We start from the raw sequence: 17,910 nt of genomic DNA, 5'->3' as shown, positions 1-17,910 counted from the left end.
CCATATGGCTTTTTTTTATATGAAAGGCTGGTCATGGATCATGCTGCACAACTTCCTAAATCCTCTCAAGCAACAGCTGGACTTCATGAGCCCTAGGCTTGGAACTAGCAGCAGCCAGCTTAGATTCACAGCTTGGCTTTGCCTGAGAATCTCTAAGCCAATTACAAGTAACAGCCTTCTCAGATTGCTTTATAGCTCAGGCTGGGTGTCCCTGGGGAAAACACAGGTCAGGGCTGACCTTGCCCTGCACCACCCAGGAAACCCCAGGGCCAGCATACCCAGTGGACAGCTACAGACAATGTCGGAGAACCACCACCCTGCCCCCGCACAGCTGATCCTCCACAGAGGTTGATGGTCAGTGGTCATAGCCAATCCTTGCAGCTGACTGGCCTGGGAAAAAATCCCTCCCACTGACCCACCAACAACAACCAAGGCTCAACTACAACAGAGGGTGTACACAGCTCACCCGGTGGTCACACCTTGAGTACCCATCTTGGGTGATAGGGGAAGCTGTGCCACTGGACCCTACAGGACACCTAATACATTAGGCCACACTAGCAAGACATGGAGTCAAAGCAACTCTACCTAATACAGAGAAACAGACACAGGGAGGCTGCCAAAATGAGGAGACAAAGAAACATGGCCTTGTAAAGGCCTGTCCAAATAAGGCTAGGAATGTAAAGGCCTGTCTAATAAGGCTAGGATATAGGGGCCTGTCCAAATAAGGCTAGGAAATTTTTAGGCGCCAACACCAGCTGCTCGCCAACAGCAGTCCAATCAGGAACTTTTGCCCTAGTTTGATTGAGCCAATAGCTAACCGCCACGTCTGCTTCTGTATCCCCTGCTTGCTTGCTTGCCTGCCCCTATAAAAACCCAGTAGTCTGTAAGCCAGGCGCGACTTCCACTTTGGCGGCTCTGCGTAGCCGCGAGACTACGGTCTCGTTTGGGAAGTTCGCCCCTGCGCAGGTAAAACTTGGCCAATAAATTTACCATCAAACCGCTCTCAGTGTTCGGGGGATTCCTTTCGCTCGCAACTTGAATACAACATTTGGAGGCCCCAGCGAGATCTAAGGAGTGTCTCCGGAGACTGAGACTACGAAGCCCGGGTAAGTTTGCCGCGGAATTTGGTTTGGGAGTCTAGACTCATTTGAGCCGCGAGGTGGTAGGCGAGACGTCGCCGGTAGTCCACCCGCGGGGTTCTCAAGGAGAGGACGCTCTCGAGAACCGGAGCTCTTGCTCCCGCGACTAGGTCGCATTTGGTTTTTGGTATTCGTTCCGCGCCGCGACTGAACGCGCTAGCGAAGTGTGAATGAGTGAAGAGACTGTAGTGCGCCATGGCCTGTTTGTGCGTGAGTGGACTGAGTGGAGAGGAGCGAGGTGTGTGTTTCTGTGTGGGATATTGGTAGCCCTCATCCTTCTAATCGCAGGCGCTGTGAGAAGCGAGAAGAAGGCGTCCGCGATGGGACAAGGAAGCTCCACTTCAAATACTGCCCTTGACTGCTTACTAAAAAATTTCTCTGACTTTCAGAATCGCGCTCGAGGCTATGGGGGTCCACCGCCAGACCCAGAAGTCCTGCGAACTCTCAGTGAAATTGAATGGCCGTCTTTTGACGTAGGATGGCCGACGCAGGGGACTTTTGATTTGCCCCTCCTTTTTGCGGTCAGGCGAATAGTATATGGGACCCCCCATCCAGATCAGATGGTATATATAGATGTGTGGGTAGACATAGCTGCTGACCGCCCCGGTTACATACGCCGGTGTCAGTCCAATGGGCAGAGGAGGAGAAGGGCCATCTGCGTGGCGATGACACCGAGGCAGGCTCCCCCGTCTGCAGACAGACAAAGGGTGCCGGCCTCAACGGGACCAGGCAGACGGGGAAGGGAAGAAGCTATACCCTGTCTTGCCTGAAGTACCTGAGGACCCGCTGTTGGCCCCTTCCGCTCCTCCCCCATATCGCCAACCCCTGCCCGACTCCGCGAGCGGGGAAAGGGAGAGAGTCCAGAGCCCTCCCCATACCCGCGGCGGTACTCAGTATGGGGGTGAAAGTTTGGCGCCAAGACAGGATGGCGCCGCCATTTTGCTGGAAACGGTCGCGCCAAAACCAGGTGGCGCCGCCATTTTGCCTCTCAGGGAGGTGCCGCCGGCTCCAGACGCCCCATTACATGCACCACCGCGGCTAATATATGTCCCTTTCTCAACCAGTGATCTATACAATTGGAAACTGCAAAATCCCCCGTTTTCTGAAAAGCCCCAGGGATTAATTTCCCTGTTAGAGACCATATTTAGAACCCACCAGCCGACATGGGATGATTGCCAGCAAATTTTACAAACTTTGTCCACTTCAGAAGAAAGTGATAGTTAAATCTAAATGAGCAGAAATATGTACAGAGGATATAAAAGTTTTAAACCTAGAGTAAAGGAAACTTCAACTACTTGTTTTCTGGTTTCATGGGAAAAAGCAAATTTCCCATGTGCGGTTCTGTTTCTGATTAGAAACCTGTATTGAAGACCTAAGGAAGGTCACTGTAACCGGTTGGGGAGAATGCTTTTGCCACCTGGGACCCAGGAAGGGTCATTTGGGGCTGACGAGTGCTTCAGCCTGAGGCAAAGGGCATGTCTCTACCATGAGACCGGATTGGAAGAGAGCAAGTCTCTGCCATTGGTTTTGCTTCTGATCAGAAACCCTGTGTACCTGAAGACCTAGGGAAGGTCACCTGTAGCCGGTTGGGGAGAATGCCTTTGCCACCCGGGACCCAGGAAGGGTCAATTGTGGCTGACGAGTGCTTCAGCCTGAGGCAAAGCAGCATGTCTCTGCCAAGAGACCGGGCCTGAAGGAGCATGTCTCTGTGAGGCACCAGTGGAAGCATTGGTGCGAGAGAATGTCTCTACCTGTATTGTTTCAGAACACTGTGTTTCAGATTTTGCTCTGTATCTACTCTGAAAAGGAAATTGAAGATTCCAGGAAAGGTTGAAACTTCATACTTTGTAAAAAAAAAAGTGAACAAAAGAAGGTATAAGATATAGAAATGAAGAAGTTTTTTGAATGTTGCTGAAGGGCTGTGAGAAGCTGTGAAGATAGAAGAGAGTGTGTAAAAGGTTGTAGAAGTTTGCAAAAGTTTTGGAAAGGAATTATGTAAAGTTAGTAATAGAAGGTATAAAGCATGGAGATGCAATCTTAGTGGATATCAGAAGGGAAAAAAGATTTTCCATTATGCTTTATATTTTTCTCCCTACCTGATCTCTCCAGAATTGGCATTCTAAAGGAGTAAGTGATGACAAGGTTTCTTTGCATAAAACCAATAAGACCAGTCTTTAATAGTGGTTTTGTTAACCAGGACTTTGACTGGAACATCACGCCTGAAGGAGGCATGTATGTGTTCTGGTCGTTACCAGAAAGCTCAGAGGAACTGGGATTGACCTGTGAAGCTAGTGAAAGCCCACAAGAAAAGCCTGGTACTTTAGTTGGTTGTGCGGTTCGTGCCAGTATTTCTAGGGAAGGAACGAAGGTTGCTTTCCTGAAAGATGGCTAAAAAGGAACCTGTAGGCACAATGGAGGCTCAAGGACTTGAGCGAAACAACTGGTACAGGCAAAGCCAGATGGCAGGTGTGTGGCTCTGCGTTTGTGCCCTGAGGGGCGGAGTGAGAAGTCAATCTGAAGGTTCCCTGTGTCAGTTCCAGCAAAGTAGACTTAGGGATCATCAATGATCCAGGCTGCTCTTGGTGTGTTTATGCAAACGAACAGTCAAAATCAAAAGCGGGACCCAAAGTAGTCCCTGTAAATAACAGTGAGGGTGATCTTAGGGAGAAAAATTATAATTCAAGGAAAATCACAATGCTCAGTATTGGACATCAGAATGGCGCAGCTAATTGTCTTGAAAGTTTGTTTTCATTTGAAAGTTGAAACCAGGTTTGTGATATTAGATGCACAATTTACAGGTGCAAAGGATCTTGCAATGGAATGTTTTCCCCAAAAGACAGTCTCACAGCGCAGAGACTGGTTTGGGAATTGTTGTGTGAATTAACCTGTGTGTTCTCTGTTTTCATAGAGTGTATGCCTATGACCTGCCTATGCCTGTGAGTGATTGGTTGCAATATAGGCCTCACTTAAGGAGCCCATCTTCATCATCACCCCCCTAAGACTCAACGGTTTGGCTGAACTATGTAGTTGGGTTGGTGAAGGGCTGGGGCGGTCTGTGGGATTCACTTGAAACTGATTTTCCCTTTTCTGTCTTGATGGCTTGGACAGAAAGGGCTCAGAAATCTGAAAGGAGGGAAATCTTAATGTATTCCCCTCAGCCTGAGTGAAGTATAGTGGAGCACAAGAGTTTTTAGATAGGTGTAGCATGCCTCGTACACCTTCCACTGAATAAGCCATTCTTTACTGGAGTGTCTGCCTTTGTCAATTAATGGTTATGATTTAATTGTGCTTCCAATTTCTTGCCTAATCTGTCACCTCCAGAATATGACCTGACCGGAATGCCAACAGTTCAGTAATGCCAGCCTTTGGACACCAAGCCTGCGACGTCCAGGTGACAGCCAACTGACCAGGACCCTGTAAGGTCTTTCCCCTTGCAGGAAGGACTCCCTCTGTGCTGCACTCCCCTCCCCTTTCAGGGCACCCCTGACCCCGGAGTACGTAGGACAGCGTCCATTTTCAGCTCGAAGCAGTTACAAGAAGATGAGATCTGCGTCCCTTTTCCTTTATATAATTATAAAGTAGGTGGGGGGTGCCTGAGACAAAACCCCTTCCCGAGAACCCGGACCAGGACCAGATGAAAGACTTCAAACAGTGTACATTTGAAAGTACCCTTACATTAGCAGAATTCCATGGACGAGGCACCTGTTATCTGCTAGCGAACTATACCCTTGCAGCCTCAAACTATAGTGACTATTGCCTTAACCAAGAGCATTTGCCGAGAGACCCTAGGAATTTGACTATTACATTAGCTCCAGAAGGACTATGGTTTGTCTGCACTCAAGGTATCTTCAAGTGTCTAGTACCAACTAACCCTGAGCTATGTGTTAGTGCTTACATCATTCCCCAAGTGTACTTATATGGGGGAAACCCTGATTTTCTGATACATGCCCCCATTCGAGCCAAGCGAGTCCCATTGCTAATTCCCATCGTCGCCACTATCGGTGTCGTAGGGTCGGCTGCTGTGGGAGCAGGAGCATTGATCCATGGGGAAAACAGTCTCAGGGCCTTGTCACAGGCTTTCTCCAAAGACGTCTCCTTACTCCAAGAGCAAGTAGAATATTTAGAGCGCCAAGTAGACTCCCTAGCAGAAGTAGCACTCCAAAATCGAAGAGGGTTAGATCTAGTATTCCTGCAACAAGGAGGAATATGTGCAGCTCTTGGAGAAGATTGTTGTTTCTATGCCAACCACTCAGGAATAATTAGAGAAAGTATAAAAGTACTCACTAGATGACTTAAAAGTAGAGAACAAGAGGATGAGTCATCCTCCTGGTATTCTTCCCTATCTAAGACTTCCCCTTGGCTAACTACGTTGATATCGGCTCTAGCCGGACCCTTGATCCTCCTCCTATTAGCCCTGACGATAGGCCCAATACTTCTAAACAAGCTCATAGCCTTTATTAAAGATAGAGTAGAAACAGTAAAACTTATGGTGTTGTCTCAGCCCTATACAATCCTCCCTCAAGAGGAGCATGAGTCAAGGGTTTGACTAATAAGAAAGAGAAGGAGGGAATGTAAAGGCCTGTCCAAATAAGGCTAGGAATGTAAAGGCCTGTCTAATAAGGCTAGGATATAGGGGCCTGTCCAAATAAGGCTAGGAAATTTTTAGGCGCCAACACCAGCTGCTCGCCAACAGCAGTCCAATCAGGAACTTTTGCCCTAGTTTGATTGAGCCAATAGCTAACCGCCACGTCTGCTTCTGTATCCCCTGCTTGCTTGCTTGCCTGCCCCTATAAAAACCCAGTAGTCTGTAAGCCAGGCGCGACTTCCACTTTGGCGGCTCTGCGTAGCCGCGAGACTACGGTCTCGTTTGGGAAGTTCGCCCCTGCGCAGGTAAAACTTGGCCAATAAATTTACCATCAAACCGCTCTCAGTGTTCGGGGATTCCTTTCGCTCGCAACTTGAATACAACAGCCTAAACAAAAGAACGTATCAAAACAAAAAAAAGCTAAACGAAATGAAGATAAACAATCAGATACAGAGTTATAAGGATGCTCAAGGAACATAGTGAGTAATTTAACAGCATAAGAAAGATCCAGTCAGAAACAAAGAATACACTAATTGAAATAAAGAACAATTTACTGCCCTGGCTGGTATGGCTCAGTGGATTGAGTGCTGGACTGCAAACCCAAAGGTCACTAGTTCAATTCCCAGACAGGGTACATGGCCTGGGTTGGAAGCCAAGTCCCCGGATGGGGGCATTCCAGAGGCAACCAATTGATGCATCTATGGCACATGAATGTTTCTCTCCCTCTCCGTGTCCCTTCCTTTCTCTCTAAAAATAAATTAATTTTTTAAAAGAGAACAATTTACAGGAAAACAATGGTAGAGTGGATGAAGCCGAGAATCAAATCAATGATTTGGAACATAAGCAAGCAAAAGACAACAAATCAGACCAAGAAGAAAAAAGAATCCAATAAAATGAGGATAGTGTAAACAGCTTCTGGGACAACTTTACTAAGTCCAACATTCACATCATAGGGGTGCCAGAAGAAGAAAAGAGAAATAAACAGAAAACTGTACTTGAAAAATAACTAAATAAAAATTTTTAAAAAAGAAAAAGAAAATAAACTCATGATGCCCTCCTGAAAAAAAAATAATGAAAGAAAACTCCCATAATTCAGTGAAAGAAATACACATGCAGGTCCAGGAAGCACAGAGAGTCCCAAACAAGATGGATGGAAAGAGGCCCACTCCAAGACACAACATAATTAAAATGCCAAAGGTTAAAGATAAAGAAAGAATCTTAACTGCAGCAAGAAAAAGGAAGTTAGTTACCTCCAGGCAAGTTCCCATAAGACTGGCTGCTGATTTCTCAAAAGAAACCTTCTAGGCTAGAAGGGACTGGAAAGAAATATTCAAACTCATGAAAAGCAGGGACCTACAGCCAAGACTGTTGTACCCAACAAAGTTATCATTTAGAATCAAAGAGCTTCCCAGACAAGAAAAAAATAAAGAAATTTATCATCACGAAACCATTATTATATGATATGTTAAAGGGACTTATTTAAGAAAAAGAAGATCAAACCTAAAAATAATAAAATGGTAATAAATACATATCTATCAATAATTGAGTCTTAAAAACAAACTAAGCAAACAAGAACAACAGAGACAGAATCATGGGTACAGAGAGCATTTTGATGGTTGCCAGATGGGAGAGGATGCGGCAGAATGGATGAAGAGGCGAGGGGATTAAAAAGTACAAACAGGTAGTTACAAAATAGCCATGGGGATGTAAAGTACAGTATAGGAAATAGAGTAGATGAAGAACATATATGCATGACCCATGGGCATAAACAATGGTGGGACAATTACCTGAGGGAGTGGGGGTGGAGGAGGGCAAAAAAGGAAAAATCAGAAAAGACCTTACAGGCAAGAAGGGGCTGGAAAGAGGTATTCCAAGTCATGAAATCCAAAGACCTACATCCAAGATTGATCTATCCAGCAAAGCTTTCATTTAGAATGGAAGGACAGATAAACTGCTTCTCAGATAAGATCAAATTCAATGAGTTCATCATCACCAAGCCCTTATTATATGAAATGTTAAAGAGATTTATCTAAGAAAAAGACAAAAAATATGTACAGTAAAATGACAGCAAACACAATTATTAACAACCACACCTAAAACAAAAACAAAAACAAAAACAAACTAAGCAAACAATTAGAACAGGAACAAAACCACAGAAATAAAGATCACATGGAGGGTTATCAACAGGGGAGTGGGAGGGGGGAAGAGGTACAGAGAATAAGTAGCATAGACAGTAGGTAGGAAATAGACAGAGGGAGGGTAAGAATAATATGGGAAATGTAGAAGCTAAAGAACTAATGACACAGGGACACGAACTAAAGGGGGGACTGTGGGTGGGCGAGGTTGTGCAGGGTGGAGGGGAATGAAGGTGAGTAAATGGGACAACTGTTATAGTATAATCAATAAAATATATTAAAAAATAAAATAAAAATAGAAAAAAAACTTAAGTTATATAGTCCAATGTTCTCAACAATTAAATCATATAAAACCCTGAGGAACTTACTAATACAGAGGTCCCAGGGCCTAGCCACAGCGACACTGATTCAGTTATTTTGGGGTAGATCCTAAAACTCTACATTAATAAGTAGCCCAGGTGTTGCTAAAACAGTAAGTCATGAGTCAAAGTTTGAGAATAACAAGGTACTATATCAGTTCATGGATAAAGAAATTTAAACTTGGAAAGCTTAATGATTTTACATCACATAATCAGTGGTGGCAAAGAAGATAGTGAAATACCAGCCTCTCACATATTAAGTCCTAATATAAAATAATGATTTCAAGGGCAAATACAAAAAATAAAAGTTCCAATCAAATTCAAGATAGTATTAATCTACTGGCTTTGTAAGGAACACTGACTCTTCTCCTCCTCCAAAGAGTTTCAGACTTTCACATGAAAGTGGAATGTGCATCTCTAAGCAGATTCAGTTACCTGTGCTTCTGCTACACATGAGGGATATTATACATTCTACTTACTGATTTGTGTGCCTATCTCTCTGCCTTAGACTATGAATTCACCAAGGGCAAGGGTGAGGTTTTATTAACATCTTGTTTAACATCTAAAGAAGTACCAGAATGCCAAAGAGACAATAATCAATCCCCTTTTGCTGTAGGTGGAAGTTAAACATGTCTCTCTATTTTATAATGGCAGACCACTCAAGAATATAAAAACTCTGAATAGGTAGTCACAAGACAGAAGCACTACGCTTGGCTCCATCACTAACTAGATATGTTTCCTTAGGCAATGCACTTCACCATCTCTGGCTATTACCTCATCAGAAATAAAGATTGAACTACATTTCTCTCCCTATACAACAGGCAATTTTCTAATATATATGTCATGCTAAAAAAGAAAAGAAGAGCAGGAAAAAAATCAAAGGCTATAGAGACAGAGATCTGATTTTGAAACTTGGTTTTGTGACAATCCAGAGGAAGGACTTAGTCAAGTTACTTAATATTGTTAGTAAAGTACGGATAGTATCTATGTCACATATATAATACACCTTATCTCAATGCCTGGCCCATCCAGAAGTTACTCAACATGTTCCTTCCCCATCTAAATTTAAACTTATGATTTGAAACTCTGCCAGGATTGTAAACACACTGATAAACTCAAGTATTAGCTGTAAATAGCAATATACACTATGTTAAATCGGCCGTGAAAGTTAGAACAAAAAGACAGGGGCTTCTGTCATCATTGAAAAGAGCATATTATTTGTTTGATTCTATTGAAATTTTATTGTATGTGATCATATACTATTGTCACAAACAGGGTGAGCAAGCAACTCTACAGTAGCCTGGCCTTAGGAAAACAGCAGTGGGACACTGCTCATCAGCAGTGGAGACAGAAGGTATCACATGACTCCTGTCCTACCACGAGGATTTACTCCTACCTCTACTAATCTTTTTGGAACCATTCTCAGCCCTGTGCTCAACTCTAGAAAATACTATATTCCCTGCTGAGTTAAGAGTTCTCTTGCCAACGAGCTGGTTTTAGATCCCTCTCCTGTTGCATTTCTGTGAAATGACATGTAATGCCATGAATTAACTCTGAAGGCTTTGAAATAATTTTTGGATTCCTGCTGTCTCAAGAAGATTAGGCTCTACTAGCCATAGGTAAAAAGGTTCTATCAAATTATTTGGTTTTGCTAACGCCAGTTCATGGCCCAGTTAGAACTGCTACTTATACAATTTTGCAATAATTTGGATTACAAAGAAAAAAATATAAATATAATTAGTTCACGTAATGTCTAATGTGTATAAAATCAGTTAAATTATATAATCATAAGAAAGAATCAAGTATTTTGAGAAAGAATCAAGTAACTCAAATATTTTGAGTTAAGTAGTTGAAAGGAAATTCAGTTTGATACAGCTATCTATGCAGTTCTTAATTTTAAGAATTATCTCTCAGAAAGTGACATCTATGATTAATTGCCTTGCTTCATCCAACAGATATTCTACTTTGTTAAAGGATTAATATATATGTGTATAGCAAAAGCATGGCTGAAGTGCTTTTTTAATCAATGTTGCAGTTCCCAATGTGCTACCAAAACAGTTCTACGTATGAGCCTGAATTCGGATGTTCGACCATATTTTTCTAAATATAGCAAATCTGCTTTTTTTAGTGATACAAAAGCTAATGTACACCATATCCAAAGGCATTATGTATAATCAACAGAAAAGTAGATATTAATTCTATAACAAAACTGACTTATAGAGACACAGTATCTAGAACAGTCATAATAAACATTTAAGTACTGATGGAAAAAATAAGTAAATCAAGCTTTTGTGGGGGTTTTTATGTCTAATGCATCCATAGCATTTTTCAGATTAATCTGTTTCATTAATAATTTATGACATTGTAGTTAAAAGTCTAGCATATACATACTTCGATTCCCCAGCTTACAGTTCACTAGATCTTCATTTTAAAGAATGAAGTACCCTAAAGCATAATCAATAATATAAAATTTCACATCATCACTACATAAAAATTACTTACCTAAACATGGCTGCACAGATTTAAGATGAAGGTGCCACATATGGAGAATAGAGTAGTTATTGCTGTCCTTTTCAATTACTACTAGGAAAAACTTTTCTGAAAACGGTGGTGGGCGATAGCCTATTGTTAAAAGGAAAAGAATATTTAATGTTCCTATTGAGTTAAAAGAAAAGATACTTTTTTAAAACATCTCTTAATATGTCTAAAAGTTGGGAAGGAAAAGGAAGAATAGACATTTGGAAGCAGTTTCATATAATTTTTGTGCCAAAAGCTAGGTAGCTATCTAAGACTAATGGAGCTACATCAAAAGCATAAAAAAGCCAGCGTGATGGGACACCTACTGGCCAAAGATGGGACAATATGAGCATCAGAGAATAAAAATGAATACAATCTATTAAAAAACACTGATATACACATTTTTCTAAATTCATAAAAATACCAAATGAGGAGGAGAGGGCACACAAGAAAAAAAGAAAAAGAAGAACAAGAAGATGTAGAGGCTATCCTCTTAGTTTGCTTTCATTTTAGGTGTGGTTGTTAATAACTGTGAGTTTGCTGTCCTAAAACGAAAGCAAACTAAGAGGATAGCTAGATCAGGAGCAGAACCATAGAAATGGAGATCACATGGAGGGTTAGCAACAGGGGAGTGGGAGGAGGGGGGGGGAGAAGGTACAGAAAATAAGTAGCATAGACCATAGATATAAAATAGATAGAGGGGAGGGTAAGAATAGTAGGCGAAATATAGAATCTAAAGAACTTGAGACACGTGGTCATAAACTAAAGGGGGGAAGGGTGGGGGAGGGGTGTGCAGGGTGGAGGGGAATGAAGGGGGGAATAGAACAACTGTAATGACATAATCATTAAAATATATTTTAAAAAAAGAGAAAAAAAAGATATAGAGGGACAGAAAGGAAGAGAAAGACAGGAAAGACAGACATACAGAGAGAGCAAGAGAGGGAGGGACAGTACAATAGTCAAGCCAGTCTCACTGGACGCCTCTTTGCATATCTGGGCATTAACTTCTTATTCGAAAAATTAGCAATTAAAAGGAAAAAACCAATAAACATTTATCTTATTTTCCTATATGAAAACATTTTTTAAAAAAAATTCATGGGGGGGACAGTGGTAATGGAGCAGAAAAGACTTCTTAGAGATTTTATGCCTTTTTTTATGAAAAGATATTATTTCAGTGGACTGAGCACAGGCCTGCAAACCAAAGGATCATGGTTCGATTCCCAGTCAGGGCACATGCCTGGGTTGCAGGCCAGTTCCCAGGAGGGGACGCATGAGAGGCAACCATACATTGATATTTATCTCCCTCTCTCCTTCCCTTCCCCTCTAAAGATAAATAAAATATTTTTTAAAAAAAAGAAAAAGAAAAGATATTATTTAGGGACATAATTTTCCATTAGTCATGTATGTAAACTGTAATCTTCATATATGAAATAATATCTACACAGGACAACCAAAGTTTCCTTAACAGTGAAAATCCTATATAATGACAACTCAGTGGCAATGAGCAGTGCTTGGGCCCAGATTGTGGTCTCCAAGTCCCATTCCCCACTGAAAGAAACAGTTTGGAGCAATGACTCCAATCTTTTTTTTCTTTAAGATTTTATTTATTCATTTTTAGGGAGAGGAGAAGGGAAGGAGAAAGAGAGGGAAGGAAACATGAATGTGTGGTTGCCTGTCACACACCCCGTACTGGGGACCTGGCCCACAAACCAAATATGTGCCCTGACTGGGAATCAAAGCAGCGCCCCTTTGGTCCACAGGCCCGTGCTCAGTCCACTGACCTACAGTCAGGGCCCATGACTCCATTCTTATGCAGGATATCTACAAGATGAGCACAGAACATCTAGTTGTGCCTCCCCAAGAAAACTCACTCCCCTCTGATAGCTGTCACACTGTTCTCTGTATCTATGAGTCTGTTTCTAGTTTGCTTGTTAGATTTATTTTGTACATTAGATTCCACACATGAGTGAATTCATATGAAATTTGTCTTTTCTCTGACTGGCTTATCTATGCTGTCACAAAGGGTAGGACTTCCTTCTTTTTTTCTTTATAGCTAAGTAGTACCATAAATAACATTTCTTAACAGAAGTCTATGTTGCCTTTCTGAAGGCCTTTTTTTTTAAGATTAAGGTAAGTAAATTCAAGACTATTTTTTAAAAGTACCTTGTGATGGCTGAAAAAATACTTCTGTTTCCTTTCTCTCCAAATCTTCCTTATGTGGTCTGTATCCTATAATAAAGTCTTCTTGAAACACATGAAGCAACTGTGTATTTGAACCACACTACAAATATAAAAAAATGAAGTTTTTAATTTTAGAAATTCCTAATCTTCCGCATATCTCCACCCCAAGAACAGTAATGTAGAAGAAATAAATCTCTCAAATAATTTCTACTCTTGATCTAGTGACTTAATTGAAGAGCGGGAAAAAGCAACAGAAAAAAGCAAAACAAAACATTAGAATTACCTGGGCAGAGAAAATACTTTCAAAGATGCTTTCAAAACCAAGAGCAAAGATGAGGAATTCTAATAAAAACAAACCAACAGATTTGTTGCCCTCACACACACAAAAAATAAAAAACCAAAAACAAAACACAGTTAAGTGATACTAGTCTGAGCTCGAAAGTACTGGGTCTCATGCCTGCCTAGAAAAGGCAAAGCTAACCATGTAAGGCACACTAATACAGGATTCCTTTGGTTTTCACAATTCCTTCAAAATAAAAAACAGAAATGTTTTCAAAGTACAATACATACTCCCAATAACTCTGTCTGGTGGGAATTATAAGGAACCCCAAAACAGCCAGTGAGGAGGGCACATCTCTGGAGAAATGTGCTCACATGTAACTACGGTTTCTAGAAAGATGGATGAAGCACCACTGTCAGCTGCTATGCTATATAATCATGTTTTCAGACCAGAGAAGATAAAAGATAATCACAAATGGCAACTTAGAATCACAAAAAATGAACAGAAAAATCAAGGAAAGGCTAAATCCAAATAAAAGCCTATTATGGAAGTGTGCCAAGACAATTAGACAGCCACCCCACAGATTTCAAGGTAGAAATATGAAAAAAAATCTTTTTACATCATAGTGTAAAAGGTCCCTCACCCAGAGAAAAAGAATAAGTGGAAAAAGGAATAAAAGGAAAAGTGTGCTGTCTTCATAGATATAGAAATCATATTATATAGTACATTGGGCACAAACCTAGAATGACTTTTAAACTTTATCATTTATAAAAAGCTTAAGTCATTTATTAGTGCTTCCAGTTTACCAGCCCATGTACTAAAGCTAGCCAGTACTTAGAGGGAAAAATTGTGAGCAAGTATGAAGTGAAAAGCAGAATGCTAGTGACTATGATCAATTTACAATATTTAATATGCTATACTAACACTCTGTGGTAAAGAGTAAAGAATGGGCTAAAGTGGGGGATGAATTTAATAGCTCCTATATTAAAAACGAAGACATCTGTGGAAATGAAGCCAATCCACTCTCCTACCATATCCCTATGGAATAGAAAAAGGAATCACATGTTGGATGTGTAAGAAAGGCATTGTACTAAGGGATAGAAAAGTTGAAGATTTCCTAGGAGGCATTAGGAATTTGAGTCTAGCAACCACAGATCTGTTGCCAAGAACTGAAGTGGTAATTCCTCTACATTGGTGAAAATTATTATAGTTTCCCCTCAAAATGTGCAAGGCACCATGGTGAAACAAGGACATAACTCTACAGTTGTTTCTAAATTTGACTGGCTTTCTCTTGCTTGAAAATATGGGTAATTTCCTCACCAAAGTAATCTTTTTTTAATATTTAGGATCACTATATTAGTTCTATCTCTCAATTTACAAGCATGATCCTAAAGAAACAAACACCCTGAGAGCTAGAATGAGCTTACAAACTACCTACAGGGAGAAGGGTCCTCACTTCCTCAGTGGCAGCAGGGGAAGAACACTGGCCACACGAAAGACCTGTGGTTAGAAAGTAAATGTATATTTTGACCTTATTTTCATCTGCATTTCAATGGACCTCATAGAAATATCTATTACTCGGCCTAACAACACTAACACCCTAAAGATGAAGTCACCCTGTACTGAGCTGACCTGAGTAATAATAAAGGAGAAACCACAAACCAAGCATCGATGCAGCAGTACTATATTTTCCTTCACGGCTTCCCCAACTGAAGCAGACAGATAATCTTTAAACAAGAAAATATGACCACACATACAACTCAACTGGAGAAGAACAATTCCTAAATCGTAAGATTTTTCACTATGATAATTAAGAGAAGTTGGCTATGGTATTTAGTACCAAACAAGAGATTATTTTGAGAATGAAATATAAAACACTGGGATAAAGTATATTAGTATCACCAATTCACAAGCATGTTTTTACTTGGTTGGTTATTGCATCAAGTTCAATAATGCAGCCAGGTCGAGCAGTAGACTGTTGGCTCACAATATTAAATACTTCTCCAATAAGTTTCTGTAAATAAAAAACACAAAATGTTAATAATCAATAGTTTATGAACCTCCTGTCAATATGATACAGCACCTCACACATTAAAGGTCCCTTTAAATTCACTGATTGACAGTAACAATTCAAATAGTCAAAGAAATAATTCAACTTGTTACATGCGGTCTTATTATCATTTTTTAAAATTAACTAAGCAGTTAGAAAAATCAATAGTGCTTACATAAATCTTTTAACATGTCTTCCTCAATTTGCAACCTTAAAGCTCCAAGAGAGACATTGTGATAAAATTCCTGAAGAGTTTGCTTTCAATAATACCAGAGAAGTAAAAATTATAATGAATTCTGGTTTTGGTATAAATATTTAAACTTAAAATAATTTTGTCAGTTTTAATATACTTACTTTCAACTTGCAATACTTTTCAACTACTTTAATGTTCTAGGTAAAAATTAACCATTAAAAAAATAAAGAAACATGATTACAGGGTAAACATTCTTCCTTTTGCCTCAAAATCTGACATGGTTCATCATGACACAGATACTGTATTTAAAATGTTGGCATTGTGTTCATCATGGAATTTTTGCTTTAATTTTGACTGTCTAAAAGTTTGCATTTAAAATAGTATTTATCTTGATTACTTTTTTTGGCACTCCCGTAAGATTTTTACCCAAAGTGAGTGCCTCACTCACCGTATTTCCAGCCCATGTGGATGAAGTATGGCATTAGGTCTAATCCTACAAAACATGCTTGGGTTTAATCGAGTGGCTTTTCACCTGGAAGCAGCTGGCCTAACAGAACAGAATGCCTACTGAAATTACAGTGCCAACTGGAGAATGATACCCTCTGTGTTGGGGTGCTGTCCTCCATGCTGCCAGTATGTCTCAAACCAATGATCAAAAGATGCTATTTCCTCCACAGCTAGGCCTACAACCCAAAGGACGAAGGTAGAAATAACCCATCTACAGAATTGTTTATTCCTGTTCCCACAATCTTGGGCTCTAAAAAACCCAAGTATTTCTATCAGGGACCATGGTCAGAGGTCCATTACACTGAAAGCTGAGACTGGCCCCTGACTATTCAGAACTCAAGTTATTTAACCAACATGCAGAAAGAATGGCTGGTCAAGGTGATTGATCCTGGTTCACTACTACAAAATAAGGACAAGAAAGACTGTGTCTGAAAGTCAAGAAATTCTTGGTATTCTTGTAACCTATTTTGAAAATTGATGGGAAACAGAGGCAACTCAAAAAAGTCAGGACCTCAAAGAACCTGGATCCCCTGGGAATGTTTAGGCCACTCCACCAGGTTTAAAAAGGAAAAAACAACAAAACACCCAAGGGGCTAAAAAAAAGTGTAAGGGAACGTAGGGTTTGGTGGAGGGAAAAGAAAGCCATTATTATCAAATGTTGGCTTTGTGACTATATTCTACAGAAACAGGTTAGGACACTCCTGTTAATTGTTTATTTTTTTCACCAATTTCCCTGCTGTGACAAATATTGATGGTGTGACAATTACAATTTAGGTTCCAAGTATTATTTATTATGACTGAACTGGCATCATCACACAATATCAAATGGCAATCTGTGTTTCCTGTCTTGAATACAAGAGTTTCCTCATCTAAGGAAAATAAAGAGATGCTAAGGCTCAAAAATTGCGGACTTTGCTGGCTGTTCTTTATTTGCATCTAAGCATTGATCCACTGTCCACCCTCATCTGTCGTCTTCTGTGCTCCAAGAGGCTGACTTCTGGACTGTATCACCTGGCTCCCAGGCCTTCTTCGGCTTCAGGTTGAATTCAGTCAATGGGAACAGAGGCCAGAGACTGGACAGAAGGCAGAGGTCAGGGTGTTTTCCCCCTTGCTCCCCACCATTCTGGCAGTAGCTATGTTCCATGAAGACTGCCTCTCCCAACAGGCAGCTTCTTTTCCACAGCTCTAGCTCTCCCCAGGCTCTGCCCAGTGTACTTACTTCTGTCCTATCCCTTCAGGCACAGAGGTATTATTTTTCTCTTGCTCCTGCAAAGTATCAGCACAAACTTAGTGGCTTAAAATAACACAAATGCATTATCTTATAGCTCTGCAATCCAGAAGTCTGACATGGGTCTTACTGCCCTAAACCGAGGTGCCAGCAGAGCTCGACTCCTTTCTGGAGGCTGTAGGGGAGAGTCTGTTTCTTGATCTCTTCCAGCTTCTGGAGGCTGGCCACCTTCCTTGGCTCACAGCACATTTCTCCATCTTCAAAGCAAACAGCATCATTGTTCTAACCATTCTTCTTTTGCCACTTCTCTCTCAGACCTCAGCTGGGAAATGTTCCCTGCTTTTAAGGGCTCATGTGACTGGACCAGGTCCACACAGATAATCCAGGATAATCTCCACATTTCAAGGTCCGCAATTCATTCACATCTGCAAAGTCTCTTTTGCCATGGAAGGTAACACATTCACAGACTCTGGGAATAAGCACGTGGATACCTTGTGGGAGGGGAGCCCATTCCTCTGCCTACCACAGCGTGGTAACAGCTTCATCCTGTTGCTCAACTCTGAGAGCTTTACTATTGCTTGTGGGTTACCACGTGCTCACCTCTGTAAGGGGTCCTTTCACTAAACTCTCCTCAGTTAAGCTTGTAGGAGTGTGTCATCTGTTTCCCACCTAAGCCCTGAATGACACAGGGATGAAGTCAACAGATTCCCAGCTAGCCTCTTTACTTCTCTGTCCC

The 17,910-nt window shown here is 41.0% G+C and overlaps 1 protein-coding gene across 2 annotated transcripts in view; it reads right to left on the bottom strand.

Moving 5' to 3' along the window:
- DMXL2 (Dmx like 2) overlaps positions 1 to 17,910 on the bottom strand; it is a 144,455-nt gene that overhangs the window by 51,177 nt on the left and 75,368 nt on the right. For both annotated transcript variants that reach the window (XM_037143031.2, XM_053670013.1), the window contains 3 exons: positions 15,121 to 15,210; positions 12,899 to 13,016; positions 10,721 to 10,840 (listed from right to left, as the gene is read on the bottom strand). In XM_037143031.2, coding sequence (XP_036998926.2) covers positions 10,721 to 10,840; positions 12,899 to 13,016; positions 15,121 to 15,210 — 328 coding nt within the window. The remainder of the gene's footprint in view (positions 1 to 10,720; positions 10,841 to 12,898; positions 13,017 to 15,120; positions 15,211 to 17,910) is intronic.

The sequence above is a fragment of the Artibeus jamaicensis genome, unplaced genomic scaffold (genome assembly GCF_021234435.1).
Source record: "Artibeus jamaicensis isolate MK-2021 breed Jamaican fruit bat unplaced genomic scaffold, CSHL_Jam_final contig_548, whole genome shotgun sequence".
Taxonomy (NCBI): Eukaryota; Metazoa; Chordata; class Mammalia; order Chiroptera; family Phyllostomidae; genus Artibeus; species Artibeus jamaicensis.
This window is presented reverse-complemented; position numbering and strand designations above follow the sequence as displayed.